Source organism: Phaseolus vulgaris, chromosome 11 (assembly GCF_051622355.1).
Source record: "Phaseolus vulgaris cultivar YP4 chromosome 11, ASM5162235v1, whole genome shotgun sequence".
In the NCBI taxonomy this organism is placed as follows: domain Eukaryota; kingdom Viridiplantae; phylum Streptophyta; class Magnoliopsida; order Fabales; family Fabaceae; genus Phaseolus; species Phaseolus vulgaris.
Genome location: NC_143508.1, coordinates 53,160,422 through 53,180,338, shown reverse-complemented (window position 1 = coordinate 53,180,338; position 19,917 = coordinate 53,160,422). Strand labels below are relative to the sequence as shown.

Here is a 19,917-nt window from a genome sequence, read left to right as displayed (position 1 = left end):
ATTTGAACTGATTTTTCTAACACATTGATTCATTCAACAGGAGTCACAACTCTTGATCCAAGTATTTTTAGCAGATCAGCATAGTGATTATGGTTTCAGAATTATCAGTGTAAAAAAACAGTGTTTATGAATGTAAGTAGAGGGTTTTCAATCACAAGAAACAGAGAAAGATGTGTATACATACAAAACTGCAAGGCCCGTTCCGTATTACAAACAAAACAAAGCCACAAAGTTCAGATCTACTACTACTATATTCTTCAGTATCTTCTATGAACTGCACATAACATAAAGTCATGACAAATATTAACTGCTACTACAAACAATGACCATAATTACAACCCAAAACACAATACACACTAAACTACAAGAAAATATGAAATAGAAACTTATTTTAAAAACAAAAAAATAATTAGTTGTTATATTGATTAAATTAGAGACCATTTTAGAGATTGAAAAAATTATTAGTTTCGAAATTAATTATAGTTTCTAAAATGGTATCTAATTAGCTAGCAAGATTTTAACTACCAATTATTTAGATTCTAAATTTGGTAGTAAAAACCTTGGTAACTAATTAAGAAACTAATTTAGAAACCAATAATTTTCTTAGTCTCTAAAATAGTATATAATTTAGTTGATATAACAATTGATTATTTTTTGTTTCTAAAATTTATTACCAATTTAATGATTTTCTTGTAGTGACACTAGCAGTTGATACCACACTCTTCAACATCAGGGCCAGTGACCCTAGTGGTGAAAGGGTCAATTCTGACCCACAACAGAGAGAAAATGGATGCAAGGAGAATGGACCACACCACCACAATGGTTGGTGTTCTGTTCTGGCGCCCCATGAGACCTTTGAGGAAAGGGTAGAGATGGACGATGACCCAAAATGCAAAGAAAAGCTTGCCAAAGAGGGGTCCCCATGATTGGTAGCCACTGTTGATGGCATAGGAGATGCCAGCAACAACTCCTACCATGTTTATTATGAGAAGTGTTGTGGGGGGGATGAGAAGGGTGGTCCATTTGAACATGTAGAGCTCAGCAAAATCTCCATCTTCGTCTGAGGCCTTGGAGGTGACAGTGAAGTTGGTGTCAATTCCAGCAAGCACTTTGAGAAGGCCCTGGAAAACGGCAAAGAGATGGGCTGAGACACCGCCGATGACCCAAAACTGTTCGTTCCTCCACCACTCGTCGATTCCTACGCCGCTCCACCTCATCTCCAGGATTCCGGTAGCAAAGATGGAGAGAAAGAGAGAGATGAACCATATGCTTGCAAGGTTACTGATCTGCAAGAATAGCAAAAAATTGAGTTAGATACTGATTGTAGTTGGCATTGGTTATGATTATGAAAGTAATTTCTGGGAGGAACATGATAAAATTACAATTCAGGAGATCCTACCAAATGCATTTCCCATTTTAGATGAATTAACCAAAATGATAACAAATTATGAGGCTCAAACACTCCTCTTAAATGGCGCGTCCATGTCAGACACACGTATCGGACACCGACACTCATACGACACTCGTGTGACATGTATCGGTGAAGTGTCAAATTCAAAAATATCAGTTGGATTTCTAACAATTCTAGTACAATTCTAACACAATTTTAAAAAAGGAGAAATACATTAATTTTCTAAAAATTCAAACTTATTGTATAAATTTTTAGTATGATTATAAAAATAAGGAACAAATCTTTTTGAACCAATCATGAAAAACATCTTTCTGCAAACAAAAAAACTTAAACATACTTTGCACATAAATCTTTATTGTCAATTTATATAATTCATAATTATATAATATATAAATTTGTGTCTTCGTGTCCTACATTTTAGAAATTATACGTGTCCGTATCGTATAAGTGTTCCTGCTACATATACGACAAATCAAGAGTCATATGTTAAACCCTTTATGGCTGTTCTTCATCATTAACTTGGCTAATAATCCCAAAATCCTAAATTGTATTGTCATCCTTCCATGAACAACACCCCACCCCAAATCCTAAATCCTATATCATGAATTTTTCATCCATTGATTCTATCTGGTGATTTCTTACACATGACAAATGAATAATTCAAATCTAAGTTGTATGAAGAAATCACAAACCTGCGGAATGATGAACTTGTTGGTGAGCAGACAGACAGCAGGCAAGATACAATAAATGAGAAGGGGAATGGCCGTGAGTGGATAGATTGTGGTGTTCACATAAGCGAACCTTTCAAGCCACTTTAGCCTTCCACCATAACCATACCAGATGGGACAATGTCTGCTAAAAAGAATCTCCACAGAACCTAAAGCCCACCGAAGCACTTGGTTTAGACGGTCTGAAAGATTGATGGGAGCCGAACCTTTAAACGCCGGCCGCTTCGGCATGCAGTATATAGACCGCCAACCGCGGGCATGCATCTTAAATCCGGTAAGAATATCTTCTGTGACGGAACCATAAATCCATCCTATCTGTGGCAAAGAAGACAAACAGTGAATTATCTTTCAAGATAATTATATTTTTGAACAGCTGACTCAAATCATTCAAAAGGGTCCTCCACTTGATATCTTCAGCAAAACAAGCATTGAGAGAAGTTTATGCGAAGTTCATAGTTCAATTTGTTGGACTTGTAATGGATTCATTTGTAATGAACAAAAACAAAACTTGAAATCAAATAACATTAAGCATAAGACGACACCACACCTCGGATCCCCATTCTGATTTATCCTCATAACCACAGCTGATAACATGAATAGCCTCCTTAAGAAGAGTTTCTGGAGTAGCAGACTGAGGAACACCACCATTCTCCATAAGGGTGGAGGCTACAAAAACTGCAGACTGACCAAACCTTTTCTCAAGGCTCATTTGTGACATAAGAAGTGATTTCTCATCATCAAATCCAGTACCTGAAAACATAAGTTAGAAGTAAAGGTCTGATTAATTGGAAGAGACTAAAATAAAGTTCTAAACAGACTTCCTCAAAGGGTTGTGTTAAAAAGCATGAAAATTGTTCGCATTTCATGAAGTAAACACAATTTCAAGAGGTCTACCTTCTACTCCTTCTTCTATATCCTCTAGACTGAAGATAGGTACAGTTGGGTCAGCATGCTTGCTAGATTTTTTCTTGTCTGATCCTTTCTTGCTAGATTTTGAACTCTTCCGATTTCCACCACAGAGCGACGACAAAAACCCGGGCTTTTTATGCTTGGGTTTAAGAGGAGGTTCATAACCATATAAAGCTGTCCTATTGAAGACACATCCAGTACCAACATAAACAGGACCCTGAATGCCATCCAAGCCTCTCAAGTTTATCTGTTCCGCAAGTGTCACAAGCAAAAAAAGTATCACAAAGAGGTTAAATCTCATACAGTCCACAAGAATAAAAAAGTGTAGCAGAAATCAACAAAAAAATTAGATGAACATGGCATGAGATACTTACATCAAAGAACACTGTATTACGATTGGCATAACGATCATTTCTATCAATACCATCAAACCTCTGTGGAAACTGGACATAGCAAACATGTTTACCAAGGTTGGGATCCATCATAAAGCACATAGCTTCCCTCAAGGCCTTGCTGTTGTTTATGTAGTGATCACAATCAAGATTCAATAAGAAAGGTCCATTAGTAAGAACAGCAGATACTCTTACCTGCAATTTATATAAATCACCACCAGTGAGATGACAATGTTTGGAATACCTATGGAGAAAAGTTTACTTTCACATTTTATATTGTAAAATGGTACTCACAAGTGCATTCATGGCACCAGCTTTCTTGTGATGTTGGAAACCTGGGCGCTTTTCACGAGACACATAAACTAGACGGGGAAGTTCATTGCCCTCAGTGTCAAGTCCTCCACTTTGGCCCAAGAAAACCTGCAGATAAAAAAAAATGTAATATTGACATGCTAGCAATTATGCAACATTCCAACCAAATTTAACATCTTCACAGTGTAAGACTTGCTCAAATGTAATTAGTAATAGAAAGTTAGAAAATTGCATAAGTATAGTCCATAAGGGTAGTAATATGTATTAAGTAAAACTTTGAGAAATGTCTCGAATGTTAATAGATGAACAACAAATTCTAAAATGTCAAAATCATCAAAAGTATTCAACCAACCTGGATCATTCCTGGATGGTCTCTGATGTTATTTCCAGGCCATGGTGTACCATCTTGCATCACCCATCCTTCTTCGGGAATTTTCTGCGCCTTTGCAACAAGTCCATTGATTCGAACTTTAAATTCCTCATATTCTCTCTGTGAAACATAAATGAAAGGTAATATTAAAAGATACCCCTATGACAAACAAAACTCATGCAAATAGTGCAAAGGCATGTTGTAAGCCAATATCTTACCTTCATTGCTCTACGATCCTTGACAAATGATGGATGAACCTTATCTTTCAAGTAGTCAATCTTTTGTGCAAAGTACCACTCGGGTGCACGGGGTTCAATGCTATACTTCTTGGAAAAGGGAACCCATTTCCTTGCAAATTCTGATGTCTCGGCAAGGGCTTCGAATGTCAACATAGCAGCACCATCATCAGAAACATAGCAGGAGACCTTATCCACTGGGTAGTCAACTGCCAGAATAGACAATACAGTATTGGCAGTCACAAGAGGGGGCTCCTTTAATGGGTCAACAGTACTCACAAAAATGTCAACAGCAGCTAGCTGTGACTGTTCTCCTTCCCGATCATACCTGCAACTCACATGAATTTGGCATTAACAGAATACAAGATTGAAAAAGAAAAACAGCATGCCATATGCCACAATTTCTAGTACAGAAGAACGATAAGGTTCGAGAGTTACCTCAATGCAAGCCTGTCAAGATATGTTTCTCGGTTGACAGGAAGCCACTTGGGGAATTGATCCAATATCCAAGAGATGGCAAACCAAATCTCACATATAACTGATACCAACCACAATGGATAAGCATTGGGCACTGGATTCGTTATCCGATAATGCAAGAAAACGCAAAGAATAACCAGCCGCAACATAATGACCATACGATATGGATTTATCCTGGATGATGAAATAGAAACCTTCCTAGAAAGAGGCTGTCGAGCTTCATCATTCCTACATATAAAGAAGAATGCACTCACATACGATACTTATTCAAAAGATTTTGCATCTTCAACAAACAAAAAAATACTTAGTAGTATTTTACAACAATGTTACCAAACCTTCTCATGCTATCAACCAAGATATATTACCATATCATATTGTTAACTACTGAACAATAGAATAACAGTAAATATACATACAAGTAAAGAAGCTTACAACACAAATAGAATGGCAATGACTCATACAAAATAGATAACTTAATTACTCACAACAAGGAATCATCCACAAGCACGTCTGTAGCAGCATCAATATCTCCAGCTCCTCTCTCAGAAGCAGCTTGCCCGGTACTCATTGGAACAACATTCTTTTCTTGCTTCATCTTCCAGCCATCAACTCTTTCTTTCCATGCAACATTACCCAAACCTGGATCCCCAGCCCTGATATTAGCTGCACAAGAATACATTCAAGTACTTCAAATCACAATCAGTTAGCTAGATAAAGAAATGTAGCAAATACAAATCACAAATGAGAAGGTCAAGTTGCATACTGATGCCTATCATGAAAACTTCTATAAAAAAAAAAAATCATAGATGAGAATGTGCATAGTGAGAGGGGGTAAGATAGATACGAGATTGATTGATATCAGATGAATATGGAATATTATGGACACGTTTTCCTCCACCAACTGCAGGAGATGCCATTGAGAGCCTCTCAGGAGAGGCTGCAGACAACTCTCCAGATACCTGCAATAAAAAATACACTGATTTTCATTCAGACTCCTGAAATTGAAGGTGAAAGGTGGAGAAAACTACAATATCAAAAGCTAACTGAATGACCTCTTGTCCACTGGTCAGCAGAGGAATGTGGTTGTGAGAAACTTCCTTATCATAATTTGGAGCACCAACCTCCTCGCCTCGTGCATAAGTCAATTGCCAGCTTAACATGCGGTCTGAAATCTTCTGCTTTTGGTTTTGATTGTCTGAATCGTAATTAAAGTCGCTGGCAATATCAGTAGCAGCACCATCCTCTTCCGTGTCTCCAAGAATTGCCGGACTTCCTGGAATCATTTAAACAAGTAGTATGATCACTACATACATACAACCAGAAAATATAAGTTCTTCAAATATGGCTGAAGATTAAAGATCAAAACTGAAGGTGTAAAAGCATAAAAAAAACAAGTAGTATGCAAGAATAATATATATCTTGCAACTACAAAATCCTAATGACAAGAACGAAGGGAAAACAAAGTTCTCTATCTAGGCATCACAAACAAAGATAATCAAAGCCAATTATTGAGTACTCTCAACATATGGAAAAGTTGACAACCTATAAATGCAATCTTTGACATATTGTCTATCCACTCAGAAGATTTGGCTTGAAGAAAATGGAAATTGCCCCCATGACTAGTAAATGATGACAGTATGAGTACCTCACTTTTACACTCCTAGAATGTGCTAAAGTTACATGCTTAGTTTAGTCTAATTTAGCCAAAAAGAAATTCTACAAAAACTTTCATGTTAGGCATTACTATGCAACCTGACATCTCAGATAGACTGAGACCTCAAGTAACGACAATCATCTGCCATCACATGAAAAAAGTATTATCAAAAAAAGAAAAAAGAAAGAAAATACAAAAAAATATGGGGACTAGACCAAAACCCATATGTTAACAAAAACGATAAATAGATAAATAGGTAGACTATAGCCAATTTTCTTATAGCTATAGTTATAAAAGTTCTAATTCAGAAGTTCATTGAATAAATGTTCTTGAAGTAAAAGGTTATATCTCTCACTGGTTATCTGGAAAGTGGTCAATTAGCTTCATTTACCTTTGTGCCTCTTGTACCGGGTTTTGCACTGGGGGCAAGACTGATTCCCATCCTTCCTTTCATACTCATAACAAGGTCTGCATACAGGGAAAGCACAAACATCGCACGCAATGAAAGGTTCACCATCCACATTCTTCCCAACGCCATCACCACATATCTGGCACACTTGGGTACTCAATGCTGTCACTGGCTTTGCCTGAACATTTGAAATGTCACAAAAAAAAACTTCTTCAAGCTTCAACCAGCAACCATTTCACCGCAACAGCATCACAAAATATTGGAGGAAATCAAACAGAAACTTAGTATATACACTCACCCCAGCTTCGCCTTCAGACTCCATAGTTCCCCTCTACACAACACTTCTCAAATGAAAATAAGGGACCAAAGGGTAGTATTTCAGGCCACACTCATTAATTTCAACACTTTCTGATACCTGAGAAGATCGATTTGGAAGAGTCCCCTCTCCTGAAACAACCTATAATCACAAAAATAAATTCTAGTTTTTAACAAGCATTCTCATCGGTTTGCAAAGTTGGAAAAAAACTTCAGAACTTCTATCACAAATTGAAATTATAATCATAAAAAACAAAGCCTAGCTTATAGCAAGCATTATCAACAGTTGGAAAATGAAAATAAAAAGACTTTTGATCACAAATTGATATTATAATCACAAAACCAAATCTAGTTTTTATCAAGCATTCTAAGCAGTTTGCAACGAGGGGGCAAAAAAACCTGTAACATCAAATTTTGTTTGGTGGATGGGAAAGGCTGGGTGAAAGATGAAAAAGGAAGGGTCAGATTCTAAACAATGAAATCTCCTTTATGTACATGGCTGAGAAAACAAAGCACTTTCCTCATCACAGACAACAAAAAAGAACAAAAAAAAAGTCATTTTTCCTTGAGATTCTCGCATGATCAACAGTGAACAACATATATCCACTATCCATTTCCGAAAGGAAAAAAAAAAACATGTACTAAAAACCGCACATCCACACCAAACTCACCTTAAAAAAACAATATTTTGCACCAGTTTCCACTGAAAACAAACGGATCAAAGAGAATCCGAATACCCCAGATGAATTTTCAGGCAATGAAGCCAAATCACCCAAAATCTCCCAACTTTGTAGCTTCCAAGTGACAAAAGCAAACACCCCAGTTGAGCAAATCCCCAACAAAATGATAAAAAGAGAAAAACTCAGATCGAGAATTGAGTGGGAGCAAAGAAAAGGTGATGAAAACAATGGATAACTCCCTCTCCCTTTCTCTCTCCCAAGCGTTTGTTTTAGTCAATTGAGTTGCAATGGCTCTATGTATCAATGAATATCTGTTAGCTGTAAATGAGTAGAGAGAAAACGAAAGGCTTAAACAGAGGAAAAAGACAACCACACTACAACTAGTACACTATCACCGACACCTGTATCCTTAAACCATAGACACACAAACATTTATCCCAACATCCATTCTCAACAAATCTAATATTTGTAATTTGTACTTTCATCAAATAAAATATAGCACATGGTGTTAAGGAATAATGAGATAAACAGTAACAATTATATATAATAATAATAATAATAATAATAATAATGTAACAAAGAATCTATAAATGGGTTGTAGAGTGCAGATGGGAACTGACACAGAAGGTTTTTTTGTCAGAAAATGTTCTTCTTATGTTAAAAATGTTCTTTTTAATGTTAAAAAATGTTTTTTTTAATGTTAACAAAGGTGACAAAGAAAAGAAAATAGAAAAGGAAAATATGTTATTGTATTTATTTTTATTTGGTTAGAAATTAAAAACGCATTAAGAATTTACTCCTCAAAGTTACATTTTTTATTTTATGTTAAAACTTATTTATTTTTCTTCTCATGTACAAAGCAATGCAATGATGTGAAATCTGAAAGAGAAAGAAAACTTATGTTGTTATTTAATAAAATTATTATGCATAATAAATTTACTACTTTTGCAAAAACATCTTAAACTTTAAACTAAATTGAAATTTTAGTTTCCTTTTAACTATTTACTACTACTCTTTGTTTTTTTTATTAAAAAAATCAATAAATACAAATTAATTTTAAAAATTAAAATAATTAATTATTATTAAATTAAATTAAGATTATTTTATAAATTAAGCAAATTATTGATACTTAAATTTTTATTATTATTAATAAAAAATTATAAAATATTTTTTAAATTAATCTAAAGTTATCAAGATTTTATAAAATAATAAGTAACTGAAATCTTCGTAAGTAATAGTTAAATAAAAAATTTAAAAATTATTTTATAAATTTTTATTAATAATAAAATTATTTTAAATATAAATAATTGTTTAGTTTTAAAATTAATATCTAATTTAGTTAATATAGTAATTAATTAATTTTGATGTCCGGTTATTATTTAATAATTTTTTATAATATATTTTTATTCTAAATTTTTAAACTTTTAAATTTTGCTTTAATTTTTTAATCTACCTTAAATAAAAAAATATAGAAATTTAGTTGAAGTGACAGATTTTTTTAAATGTGAACATTTAAATTATTTTTTTTATCCAAAGTGAAAGTGTAAGTTTCTTGTAAGAAGAAAAAGTATACTTTGGTTTTTGACTATGTTACGTTATGTGTACGTTAGACTTTATCACGAAGGAATTAAAACTTTATTTTAAAAAATTATATTTTAATTAAATAAGATAAAGTGGATGGGTTAGGTAAGACAAAGGAAAACTCCACAATTTCATCTATTGAATTCGTATTTTTCAACTTAGAGTGCCTTATCCTTAGAATTTGAAGAATGTAAGTATAATACTATTCTAACTTAATGGAATAACTTAATAATTAGTTTAATGTATTTAATTAAAGATATTAATAAATTAATTAAAAATTTAACAAATAATTAAATATATTTTTTAAATAAAATATTATTAGATTAAAGTTGTATATTAATGTTCGTTTTTCTTTTTAGTAATATATATATATATATATATATATATATATATATATATTCTTAAAATCAAACACACAACACGTATTCAATTACAAAAATTATTTAATTTCTGTGGGACAATCAGGTTTAGGGGAATGCATGTGTTCATAAGTTGGCTAATTTAGGATTCATTCATAGATAATATTTCATTGGTATAATAGACTTCCATCTAGTCTGGTCTTATAATTTTTTATGAATAGGTATAGTCTACATATGTATCGTTTTTGTTAACATGTAAGTTTTTGTATAGTCCCCATATTTTTGTATTTTTTTTTCTTAATAATATTTTTTTCATGTGATGACAGATGATTGTTGTTACTTGAAGTGTCAGCCTAACTCACATGTCAAGTTACATAGTGATGCCTAACATGAAAACTTTTATAAATAAAAAATAAAAAATTACATAAATTATTAATGGAGTTTAAATAAAACTAAGTAATTATAATTTTTATATTAAATTATTTTTCCTATTTTATTGTACTACAAATGAAGTATATGAATGTTTTGTGTAAAATATGATGTGTTATGCTTGATAGACGTAACAAATCTATTTGCTTAATTTTATTGAGTTTTATTGATTTTCACTTTATCCACACATCACAGTTTGCACAATTCATCAAAAATGCATATGCATCCATAACAACTCCTCAAACTATTGTGAGCACCCAATATATTAGTTAAAAAAAATTAAAAATTGAATAAAAGATCATTAATTTTAGATATTTTTTATTTTTAAAAATAATATAAATTAAAAAATACAAATAGAATTAACATAAGAAAAAGAGGGAGATAAAATTAGAAAAATATAAATCTTTGGGTGGAAATATTTCCTTACAAAAAATAATAAAATAATATGCTAGTTTAATTTTAATAAAAATTCAAAATATTTTAACAATATACAAATATACAGTTAGGTTTTTTATTATCTATTTTTTTATTCTTTTTTTTAAATAAAATATATATAATACCAGGGTCCAACTGATTTGTTTACCCTAGTTTTCACCTAAAATAAAAGAAAACTGAAGTAGAAAAGAAAAAGGAACAAACAAGAGAAAAAGGGAGAAGGAGTAGTAAAAAAGAAGAAAAATAGAAGGTTGATAGATTTTTCTCCTATTAATTTCATTGAAATAATTTTCGTTTTATTTTTCTGCTATTTGTTTTTTTTTATTTATGAAATTTTGGTTTTAATAGAACACAACAAACAAAAATTAGTGGTAGTTATAAAGTTTTAGCATGTGAATGAAAAAAAAATGGTTGGTTAGTGAAATGTGGTTTATTTGAAATACATTGAATGAAAAACATGCAATGTTCTTTTATTTCCAACTACATTTTTTAAATCACCTTTACTTTACACTTTCTAATTTTACTTATTCTCTTTTCTTCATTTATTTATTACTCACATGGAAGACTAAATTATATAAATATGTCAACAAGGAACATAATTATATTAATATTTTTTTCTATAATCATAATTTACAATACCTTTCTATGTTAAAGAGTTATTTAGAAGAAAAAAAAGTTGTTTTATCATATATTAGGAAGATAATGAAATATTTGAATACACATACCTATTATTTATATATAATTAAATTTGAAAAATAAACTCCATATAATTACTTACTTCATAAGTTATATGTTATGTTTTCCTATCAACAATTACATCAAATTATTATTTTATTTCTATCATATACATTATATACCTCTTATCAACTTGTTATGACCTAAGATAATAAGCTTATAAGTTTAGTTTTACTTCACCCGTAAGAAACGAAAGAAGACTTTCATCTCTAAATTTGATTCAGACATAACTCGTTTTTTTTTTTTGTGTGAAGCAGTGTCAAACTATCCAACAAGCATGAGCTTTCCTGAAAAGGAAGTGATTCAACCACACCTTCTAGTACGATTACATACATTGTTATATGACTTCACTCGAGTCACTAACCCTGCCTTCGACATCCCCCTCTGTGCGGTTAAGTGTAACAACTTCGGACATGACCAACTCCCAAAATGTGACGGTGGTGTGCAGAAGACCCCGAAACAAATTCACTATTGTATGACTGATCGTCAATTACTAACGATTCCGACCTCATACGAACAAGTTACAACCTACAATCCGAACTAAGGACGAGTTTATTATTATACTTTTTAGATACCTCCATATCAAAGATATAATAATTTTAATCTATATACATCCATATCAAAAATATAAAAATTTCAATATGTTTAGATATATGTATAGTTATGACATTTTATATCTAGTGTTTATTAATTACATATATATATATATATTAATAGATTAAAAAGAAGGTTAGAGTTAAGGGCTAAAGAAGTGACGAACCCAGTTTCAGGGTTGTTTTGTGTTCGTTTTGCTTTGCTTCGTTTTGCTTGTTGTCACAACCATGGCATCCTTTGGGTCTCTCAAATCCACCATTTTCGACAAAGAAGAGAGAAAACAGTGAGCACTGTTTTTTTTTTCCAAATATTTTCTTCAATTTCAATCGAATTCTATTTTGATAAACCCGACGTTAACCTAATCGGAATCGCAGGCAGTATCAGTGGCACATTCGAGGCCTCAATGCATACGATCGTCACAAAAAATTCATCAACGACTACGGTAATGTTTCTGCAGCAAAATCTTCAATAATTTTATTATTATTACCAGTATTTTTTTTTTTACTAAATGAAGTTCGTTTGAAAAATTTCCTGTTTCGTGATAAATGCTCCTTTGGTGTTGTATAACAAATGTAGTTTTGTTTAGGGTTGATGGACAACAAGGATCTGAACAAATTTATGGCTGTTGATGTGTCTGGTTCCTTATAATAATGTCCTATAGCAAATGGGTGATGAACAGTTTCCTCCACTGAGATGAAAGGAGGCTACAGTCATCCTTACATATGTTCAATTATGTTATAAAAGCTATAGTAATTTATTATTTAGTACTTATATTACATCTCTCTTAAAAATAAAATTGAAGTTCTTTCGAAGAATTTTCTGTGTCGTGATTACAATGGTTTTGTCTAGGGTTGATGGACTGTAAGGAACTGAACAAATTTATAGTTGTTTATTTGGTTGGTTCATTATAATATGTCCTACAGCGAATGGATGATGAACAGTTTCCTCCACCGAGTTGGAAGGAGGCTACAATCATCCTCACACTTGTATTTGAATATGGATCTCACTTCTCTAAAGTGAAATGTGAGCAAATTAATCTTGATTGTTGATGAGAAAATCGTCTGTTGATATACTTGTTACGACACACATGCATAAGAAATCATGAATGTGCTAATATATTAACAATATGCACCTTGCAACAATACCTTGGTCAATTCACAGGATCTGTATCTTTAAAACTACCCATCTTTACTGTTACCACTGATTTTTCTTTTATTACTAGCAAGTTTTGCTAATTCAGAGCAAAAAGAGAAGCGGTGTAGAGTCTATATACAAGTTTTTTTGTATTCTTCCTTTTTGTTCCTTGTGTTGGTAATAATCAGAATGTGTTAGCAGCTTTCTTTTGTTTGTGTTTCCTGTGACCTGTTGGAAGTTTGATGGAGCGATAAGTGACCAATAAAAGGATACCTTCATCCGAATGGCCTTTTGGGTAATTTAATTTTCTAGAAAACTACAATGACATTGTTTAATTGGTGTAGCTAACCCCAAACTAGTGAGATTAGGGCTTATTTTATTGCTGTTGCTGTTGCTGTTGCCATTGTTGCCCTGATGGATGTTATTATTTGCAGTAGTTTACTGAAGTTATTTTCTATTTATCTGCTTGTAGTTATTTACCATCTAGGTTATACTTCAGTTTTCAGTGAAATTTCAGCTTAGTATTTTTTCTTTGGTTTAACTGTATTCTTTCCTATCCAGAATTTCTTCTTAGATTTTCTCTTTTTGTGACTACAGTTAATTTTTATGGAAAAGAACGACCTTCAAACTTAAAGTTGCCTATTAAAACAGATCAAGATACACTAAGAGAAGGATACAGGTAAGCTTGTTATATTGCCTTATCTAAGCTAAAGCTGGTGGGAATTTCTTTTCTTTTTTTATATTCCTTGAAACTATTGCCTTGCTATAGTTTTTCTTTTCTTGTTCTAACATAACAATTGAGCCTTCCCTCCTTATTTTTTTCCCTGTTAAATTTCAATTATTTTCCTTACTCTCCTTTTTCACATTTAGTGGCTATCCCCCTTATTCACAAGTTTTTTTATGATAGGATCTACCACATTTCCATGTGTTTTTCTAAAACTTGTGGTTTGACCTAGCTATGTGATAATGTGAGTGAAATCATGATCAGTGGAGTACTGGAGGCCTTACTTATGTTTGACACTCGTATGAAATCAGCCTTTTCCTAGCAATGGCACAATGGGTTTCTGTCATTTCAGGCGTGTTCAACTCCATTGAAACTATTGTGAATACGAATTTTTTCCCCTACATAAGATACTTTTGAAGTTTTCCTTGTGAAAATGAATTTCTTTTTTATTATTTGGAACAAATTTTAGCTTCCTGCATTATCATCTCTTCTCTCAATTTGTTTATTTCTGTGTCAGAATTTTAATGTTGCTAATCCAAATATTGCAAGATTCATCCGGTCAGAGGAAGATGATATGAATCCATCGTGGGAACAAAGGCTAGTCAAGCGTTATTATGACAAGCTTTTTAAGGAGTATCCTTTTCAAACATGTTCATTATTTTAGTAGTACTATTTATACAGTATGAGTGATGGTTTCTTTTATTTATTTATGTAATATTAGCATTTGGTTTAGATTTTAAGTTTAATTAAATTAGTTGGTTTTTGAATGCGGACAATGCAGAAGTAAGAGAACAAAGCACATGTAAGATATTTAGAGATTTCTATAGATTAGATTTTGCATCCAATTTACCCAACCTGGTTCTTTTCCATAAAGCATTTTATATAAAATAGCTTATATAGAAGGAATAGGAAGTTATGATTGAAATTGCTTCTGACACATACTGATATGAGAATGATAGTTGTGTAGTGGAGCCTAAGTACTTACCTGCATTTTGTCTGTATAATTAAATCTCGATATTTTCATTCTCTTGAGTAAATTTCTTTCCTTTTCGTTTTTTCCCCTAAATAATTGAACTAAATCTGCAATCTCTTTCTGATGGCACCATGGCAAACAAGACTAAGAAAATACCATCATTAATTACATATATGATCTGTCCTTCCATAACTACAAAACATTGCCTTTTGGAATGTGAACTTATTAGGGCCACTCTATAGAGCACTCCATCCTTTTGTTTCTCAATGATTTATCTCTCTATTGCCTTATCAACTTGGATCTTTTTTACTTGGTACCTCATATACCAGGCATTTGTGAATCTGTATTTGATAAATCTTTGCTGACTTAATTTCTCATATTTACCTAAAAGTAGTTTTGCCCTGGAGTTTGTTGATGGGAAAATATTGTTTATTTTTTTTTTCATGGTTTGCAACTTTGCATTAATCAACTAATTTTACTGCTATTGAATTTTTTTATACTTGTTTGCTTGTACCTTAATCCTTTCAAGATACTGCCTAGCTGACATGTCACAGTACAAGAGCGGTAAGGTAAATTATTCATTACTTTTAGAATATATCTTTGTGGATTGCTAAATTTTGCAATCTTTTGTGCTTATTCTTATGACTGAAACTCTAGTTTGGTCTTCAAGAGATATGGTCAGTATCAATTGAGCCCCCTGACAATTTTTTGGCACCAGTTTACTTCCTGAAATTTAATATTGCCATTCTGCATTTTTCCAGATGTAGCAAAGTGTACAGAAGGATTCAATCTATTGAGGGCTTGAATGATGCTGACCCTTTCTCTTTGGACATTCAAAATAATGGTTTAATCATATTAATTTAGTTTTGGTAAATCACCCTGGTACCTATGTGCACGGATTTTTGACCTATTTCTCAACCTTTTTGCCTAAACACGTTGGCGAGCTGCCACTAGTCAGTAGTCATCATTATGCCTTATATCTTATCTTACTGTCTCAACTATATTCTTAGATTCCTATTAAAAAATATTGTAATCCTTTTTTTTTAAATATCAAAAGTTATTTTGCATTATTATTTTGTAAAGTAAAACTGCTTAAAGTTTTGAGGCAAAGAAGAGGTGTTTTCTTCATATCTTTTTGGTGGGATGTTGGTGATGGAGGGGTTTTATGAAGTCTAGAAACACATTTTAAGTAGAGTGCATCATTAATTTTGTGCTGATAAATTGCATTTTTCTTATTAGATTGGTCTCAGGTGGAGGACAGAGAAGGAAGTCATGTCTGGCAAAGGTATTAAAAATTCTTTCACTGGCTAGTATTAATACCAATTTCATAAGTACCCAAACACTAGCGGAACTCACCTCCAAAAGCTAGTTATTAAGGGGGAATAACCAAACACTTAAATACTTCATCAAACATCCCATACTACTTATTGTATAAGTTTTTCTACAGTGATTTTCTAAAAACTAGATTTGCAACTAGATTTGATTTTAGGTAAAGTGAAACTAGATTAAACTTAAATCAATTAGACATTAATTTTTAATCGACGAGTTTCTCTTGCCAGCAATTTGATAGGAACTTGGGTATTATGGGGTGTCCAAGTCTTTGAAGCTCGGACACACATCTTAAATGGTATTTTATAGAGGAACAGAACATCACAAAGGAGTTACAATTTGATTTTAAAAATAGACCAAGTGCAAGATAAAAAGTTACCCAAGTCAAGGGGCAATGTTTTTTACTAAACCAGGTTTCAAACTTTGTCCGCTATAGAGTGAGAAAAAAGTAGTTTTTTATCATTTGTTCTGTTTGGAATCCTTCTCTATCTTTAAATTGATTAGTTATGCAACTTTGCAGGCCAGTTCATATGTGGTAACAAGCATTGCAATGAGAAAGATGGTTTAGCAAGCTATGAGGTAAGCATTTTATTCTGATAACTAATTCTGATAACTAAACAATTGGCTTTGGGTACTCTAATTGCATCAATTGATCCTACCTACTAGTAGGTAAAGGATTTGTTATTTTATTTTTGTCTTCTTTTTGGAAAGTGTTATGTTTAATATATTTAGTTTCAGTATAAGTGTTTCGGTTCATTTTATAATGGTAATATATAATTAGAAAGAGAAACACTAATAGCACAATCTCAAATAAACTCTTTATTATTGATTGAAATTTATGTGGGTTCTGTTCCCAATTTCTAAATTTCAACTTACAATTGTGATTCTAATAAATTTCAACCAATGATAGCGTGAAAGAAATATGTTCTTAACACTCTTCTAATTATGAATAATATATGTTTGCTTTATTATATGAATATTAATGTTGAATCCATTGGTATAGTCGAAACATGCATTTTTCAACGTCATGGCTAGTTCAGTGTATCATGTTAATATAATAACTTGAAAGAGAAACACTAATACACACTTTCCAATACATTATTTTATTGGTTGAAATTAACTGGAAATAATTAAATTATGTGGGTCCTGCTCCCAATTTCATTAGTTCCACTTATAATTTTGTGATTCTTAATAAATTTCAACGAATAATAGTGTGTTATTAATGCGGCTCTAATTATGAATATTATATGTTTGATTTATTGCATACATTCTATAAGTATAAATGTTGAATCCATTGGTATTGTTGAGACATGTGTTTTTCTGCGTATGCTTATATTTTCTCTCTCTCAACACACTTCTTTGTTGGTTATTCTATTATCGGCAGCTTTGTTTGTGTTTGAGGGCCAAGGAGATTAATTTGTGAATATCTCATTACGTGTTCCCACTCCTTTATTCTATTTGCTTCATATTACAGGTGAACTTTTGTTACTTTGAAGCTGGAGAAGACAAACAAGCCCTAGTTAAATTGGTAACATGTGAGCGGTGAGTCAGTATGTGCCAATGCTGGTTTTGTGTATATGCCATTGTTTTTCTTCGATACTGAATGTTAGTACTTGTGCTATTAAGGGCTTTGTGTGACTTTTTTCTCATTGAAGGTTGTGGAAAAATCAACTGTTTTTCATTTTTTTCTTGGTTATTTTTAATAGATGTGCATGCAAACTCAACTACAAGAGGCAGAAAGAAAAGGAGCACTCAGAAAAAATACAACAAGATCAAGATAGACGAAAGAGGTAAGAACAATGCTCTTAATCATCTTATTTTTCCCACTTTTTTGGCTAGAAGACATGAAGATTAAGTCCTTTAATTTATAGGAACCGTTCAAAGAGTGATGATGATGTAGATGACTACCAAGAAAGCAAAGAGAGAAGGAGAAAAGGTTTGAAGTTGAACTGCCTTTATAAGCTTATTGTCAGTTTTACATAATCGCATGAAAATCTTTGTATTTTCAATGTTATCATTTATTAATGGTGAAGAATCGACCTGGATAATTTATCATTTGTATGAGAAAGATTAAAGAGTTTTCCCCCAAGTATCCCAGAGTTCAGTTCCTTCAGGGTGTAAAGCACCTGTGCTCATCTTTCAACCAAAAGAGAAAGAATATAATGCCAAGCCTCTTTCCTTCTCTTGCCACTACCTTGTTATACTCATTAAATGTGATAGGTTCTCTCAGCCCATAGATTTCCTTCCCACCCCTTCTTCAATATACTTGCCAAATCTTATGCCCCTGATTTGGTTGCACCTGTAAATGCCCCCGTCTCAATTGGGTCTTTGCATCTGTGGCCCTAACACATTCCATTCCCGTCGATTCATTCTGAATGTGTGATGCACCAATTGTTATGCTTGATGCTCTAATTCATTTAACGAAGTGGGACAATGCATTTCATATCTTAGTAGGATTGTTTGGTTTTGTAATGATTCATTTTCCATCCTATTTTCTTAAAATGCGATTGAATTGTACTTGAAAGGGACACTGTATGATGTTGAGGGGATTTGCAAAGCTTTCAAAATGTATGGGGATCTGAGGTTATTGTATTGTAGCTTCTACTCTTACAAGAATATCTGCCTAATCTTTGGTCATCGTATTAGCCTCTTTTTCAAAGTTTGTTCAACTTGTTATACCTAATCTTGTTGTAAATTAAGACATGTCTAATGAGCAGCTTGATTATAAAACTGTTTAAAAGCCTTTTTCTGGAAATGAAAAACATTGGGACTAGTTACTGATCACTACAATATGACATGACACGTTGTTGTAACAGGATAAAAAGATGACTCGAAATAATGGGTCAAATTAAAACATACATATCTCTGATTTGAATGGCGATTCTAGGGAAATTTGGTTCTATCTGTGTTTAAGCATGATGAATGAAAACTCACTGACTGCTTGACTTGCTTCTCTATTGCTCCATCTAAATGTTTGCAAATCCTTTATATGTTTCAGAAATCTTGTCCTTAAATTTAGTTGTATGTTACAAACTTAAACTTTCTTGACCATGTATTACAGGGAAAAAGGCTCTGACTTCGTCTAGTAATCATAATATTGATGATGATGATGATAACTTAGATGAGTTTCTTGAGGGCATGTTTCCTTGATTTTGGCTGATTGACTGTCACTCCTAAGTGCTTCTGTGAACCAAAGCTGGGCAAACAGAAAAATAACAGGCAGCGATGGAGGCAAGTGGATGATCTGGTAGTAGATTTCTGTCTGAAATATAGGAACAAGGTGATCTTGAATGCTTTCAACGAAATTGTTCATCCTCTTGTACCCTGAAAAATGATTTCCATTTATGCAGACTATAGTTATTTGACATACTTGGCGAGTCTGTATTCTGTACAGGTTGTATGTGTATAGTGTTGTGTCTGAATAATGAAAATTGCATAGTACCACCCCCCCATAAATTTTTGTATTCCAAAAATGTCCTTATGTAATATTCTTGATTATGTAATCCAGAAATTTTTTTCCAGATTCATAATTAACTTTTGATTATGTAATCCGGTAGCCTTTTTTCAGATGCATGATTAGTTTCTGGATTACATAATCGAATAGTTTTTCCTATATAAGATTAGTTTATGGATTACGTAATTTGGAAGCCTTTTTCCGATGTGTGATTAGTTTTTAGATTATATAATCTGAAAGTCTTTTTTAGTGTGAGATTAGCTTATGGATTACGTAA

The 19,917-nt window shown here is 32.5% G+C and overlaps 2 protein-coding genes across 7 annotated transcripts; one reads left to right on the top strand and one right to left on the bottom strand.

Moving 5' to 3' along the window:
• Positions 1-159: 159 nt before the first annotated feature.
• On the bottom strand, positions 160-8,403 carry LOC137829283 (cellulose synthase A catalytic subunit 3 [UDP-forming]). The gene is made up of 15 exons (XM_068636088.2): positions 7,885-8,403; positions 7,197-7,355; positions 6,881-7,076; positions 5,888-6,108; positions 5,680-5,794; positions 5,321-5,498; positions 4,797-5,063; positions 4,341-4,686; positions 4,105-4,242; positions 3,735-3,860; positions 3,423-3,635; positions 3,034-3,295; positions 2,687-2,889; positions 2,104-2,454; positions 160-1,286 (listed from the first exon to the last, which is right to left on the bottom strand). Exons 2-15 carry the CDS (start codon positions 7,218-7,220, stop codon positions 702-704), a joined length of 3,225 nt encoding a protein of 1,074 aa, XP_068492189.2. The 5' UTR covers positions 7,221-7,355; positions 7,885-8,403; the 3' UTR covers positions 160-701.
• Positions 8,404-12,157: 3,754 nt separating this feature from the next.
• On the top strand, positions 12,158-19,659 carry LOC137823679 (folate-sensitive fragile site protein). 6 transcript variants are annotated; one of them, XR_016517509.1, is made up of 11 exons: positions 12,158-12,309; positions 12,401-12,468; positions 13,758-13,839; positions 14,434-14,517; positions 15,387-15,421; positions 16,097-16,142; positions 16,707-16,765; positions 17,661-17,791; positions 17,893-17,976; positions 18,058-18,122; positions 19,248-19,659. XR_016517509.1 is itself a non-coding variant. In XM_068628908.2 (11 exons), exons 1-11 carry the CDS (start codon positions 12,254-12,256, stop codon positions 19,334-19,336), a joined length of 741 nt encoding a protein of 246 aa, XP_068485009.1. In that variant the 5' UTR covers positions 12,158-12,253; the 3' UTR covers positions 19,337-19,659. The 6 variants fall into 6 exon arrangements, 4 of the variants coding, with proteins under 4 accessions (XP_068485009.1, XP_090153600.1, XP_090153599.1 ...); XR_016517508.1 differs by having other exon boundaries at positions 15,387-15,426; XM_068628908.2 differs by having other exon boundaries at positions 15,387-15,426; positions 17,661-17,728.
• Positions 19,660-19,917: the final 258 nt, after the last annotated feature.

Excerpts from the sequence above, each read along its gene's own strand:
- LOC137829283 (XM_068636088.2), bottom strand. The coding sequence starts at position 7,220 with ATGGAGTCTGAAGGCGAAGCTGGG. Across the intron at positions 5,499-5,679 it reads ATCTGATATCAATCAATCTC|CTAATATCAGGGCTGGGGAT; the intron begins GTATCTATCTTA and ends ATTCTTGTGCAG. Across the intron at positions 2,890-3,033 it reads TATAGAAGAAGGAGTAGAAG|GTACTGGATTTGATGATGAG; the intron begins GTAGACCTCTTG and ends TTATGTTTTCAG.
- LOC137823679 (XM_068628908.2), top strand. The coding sequence starts at position 12,254 with ATGGCATCCTTTGGGTCTCTCAAATCCACCATTTTCGACAAAGAAGAG. Across the intron at positions 12,310-12,400 it reads GACAAAGAAGAGAGAAAACA|GCAGTATCAGTGGCACATTC; the intron begins GTGAGCACTGTT and ends TCGGAATCGCAG. Across the intron at positions 13,840-14,433 it reads ACACTAAGAGAAGGATACAG|ATTCATCCGGTCAGAGGAAG; the intron begins GTAAGCTTGTTA and ends AAATATTGCAAG.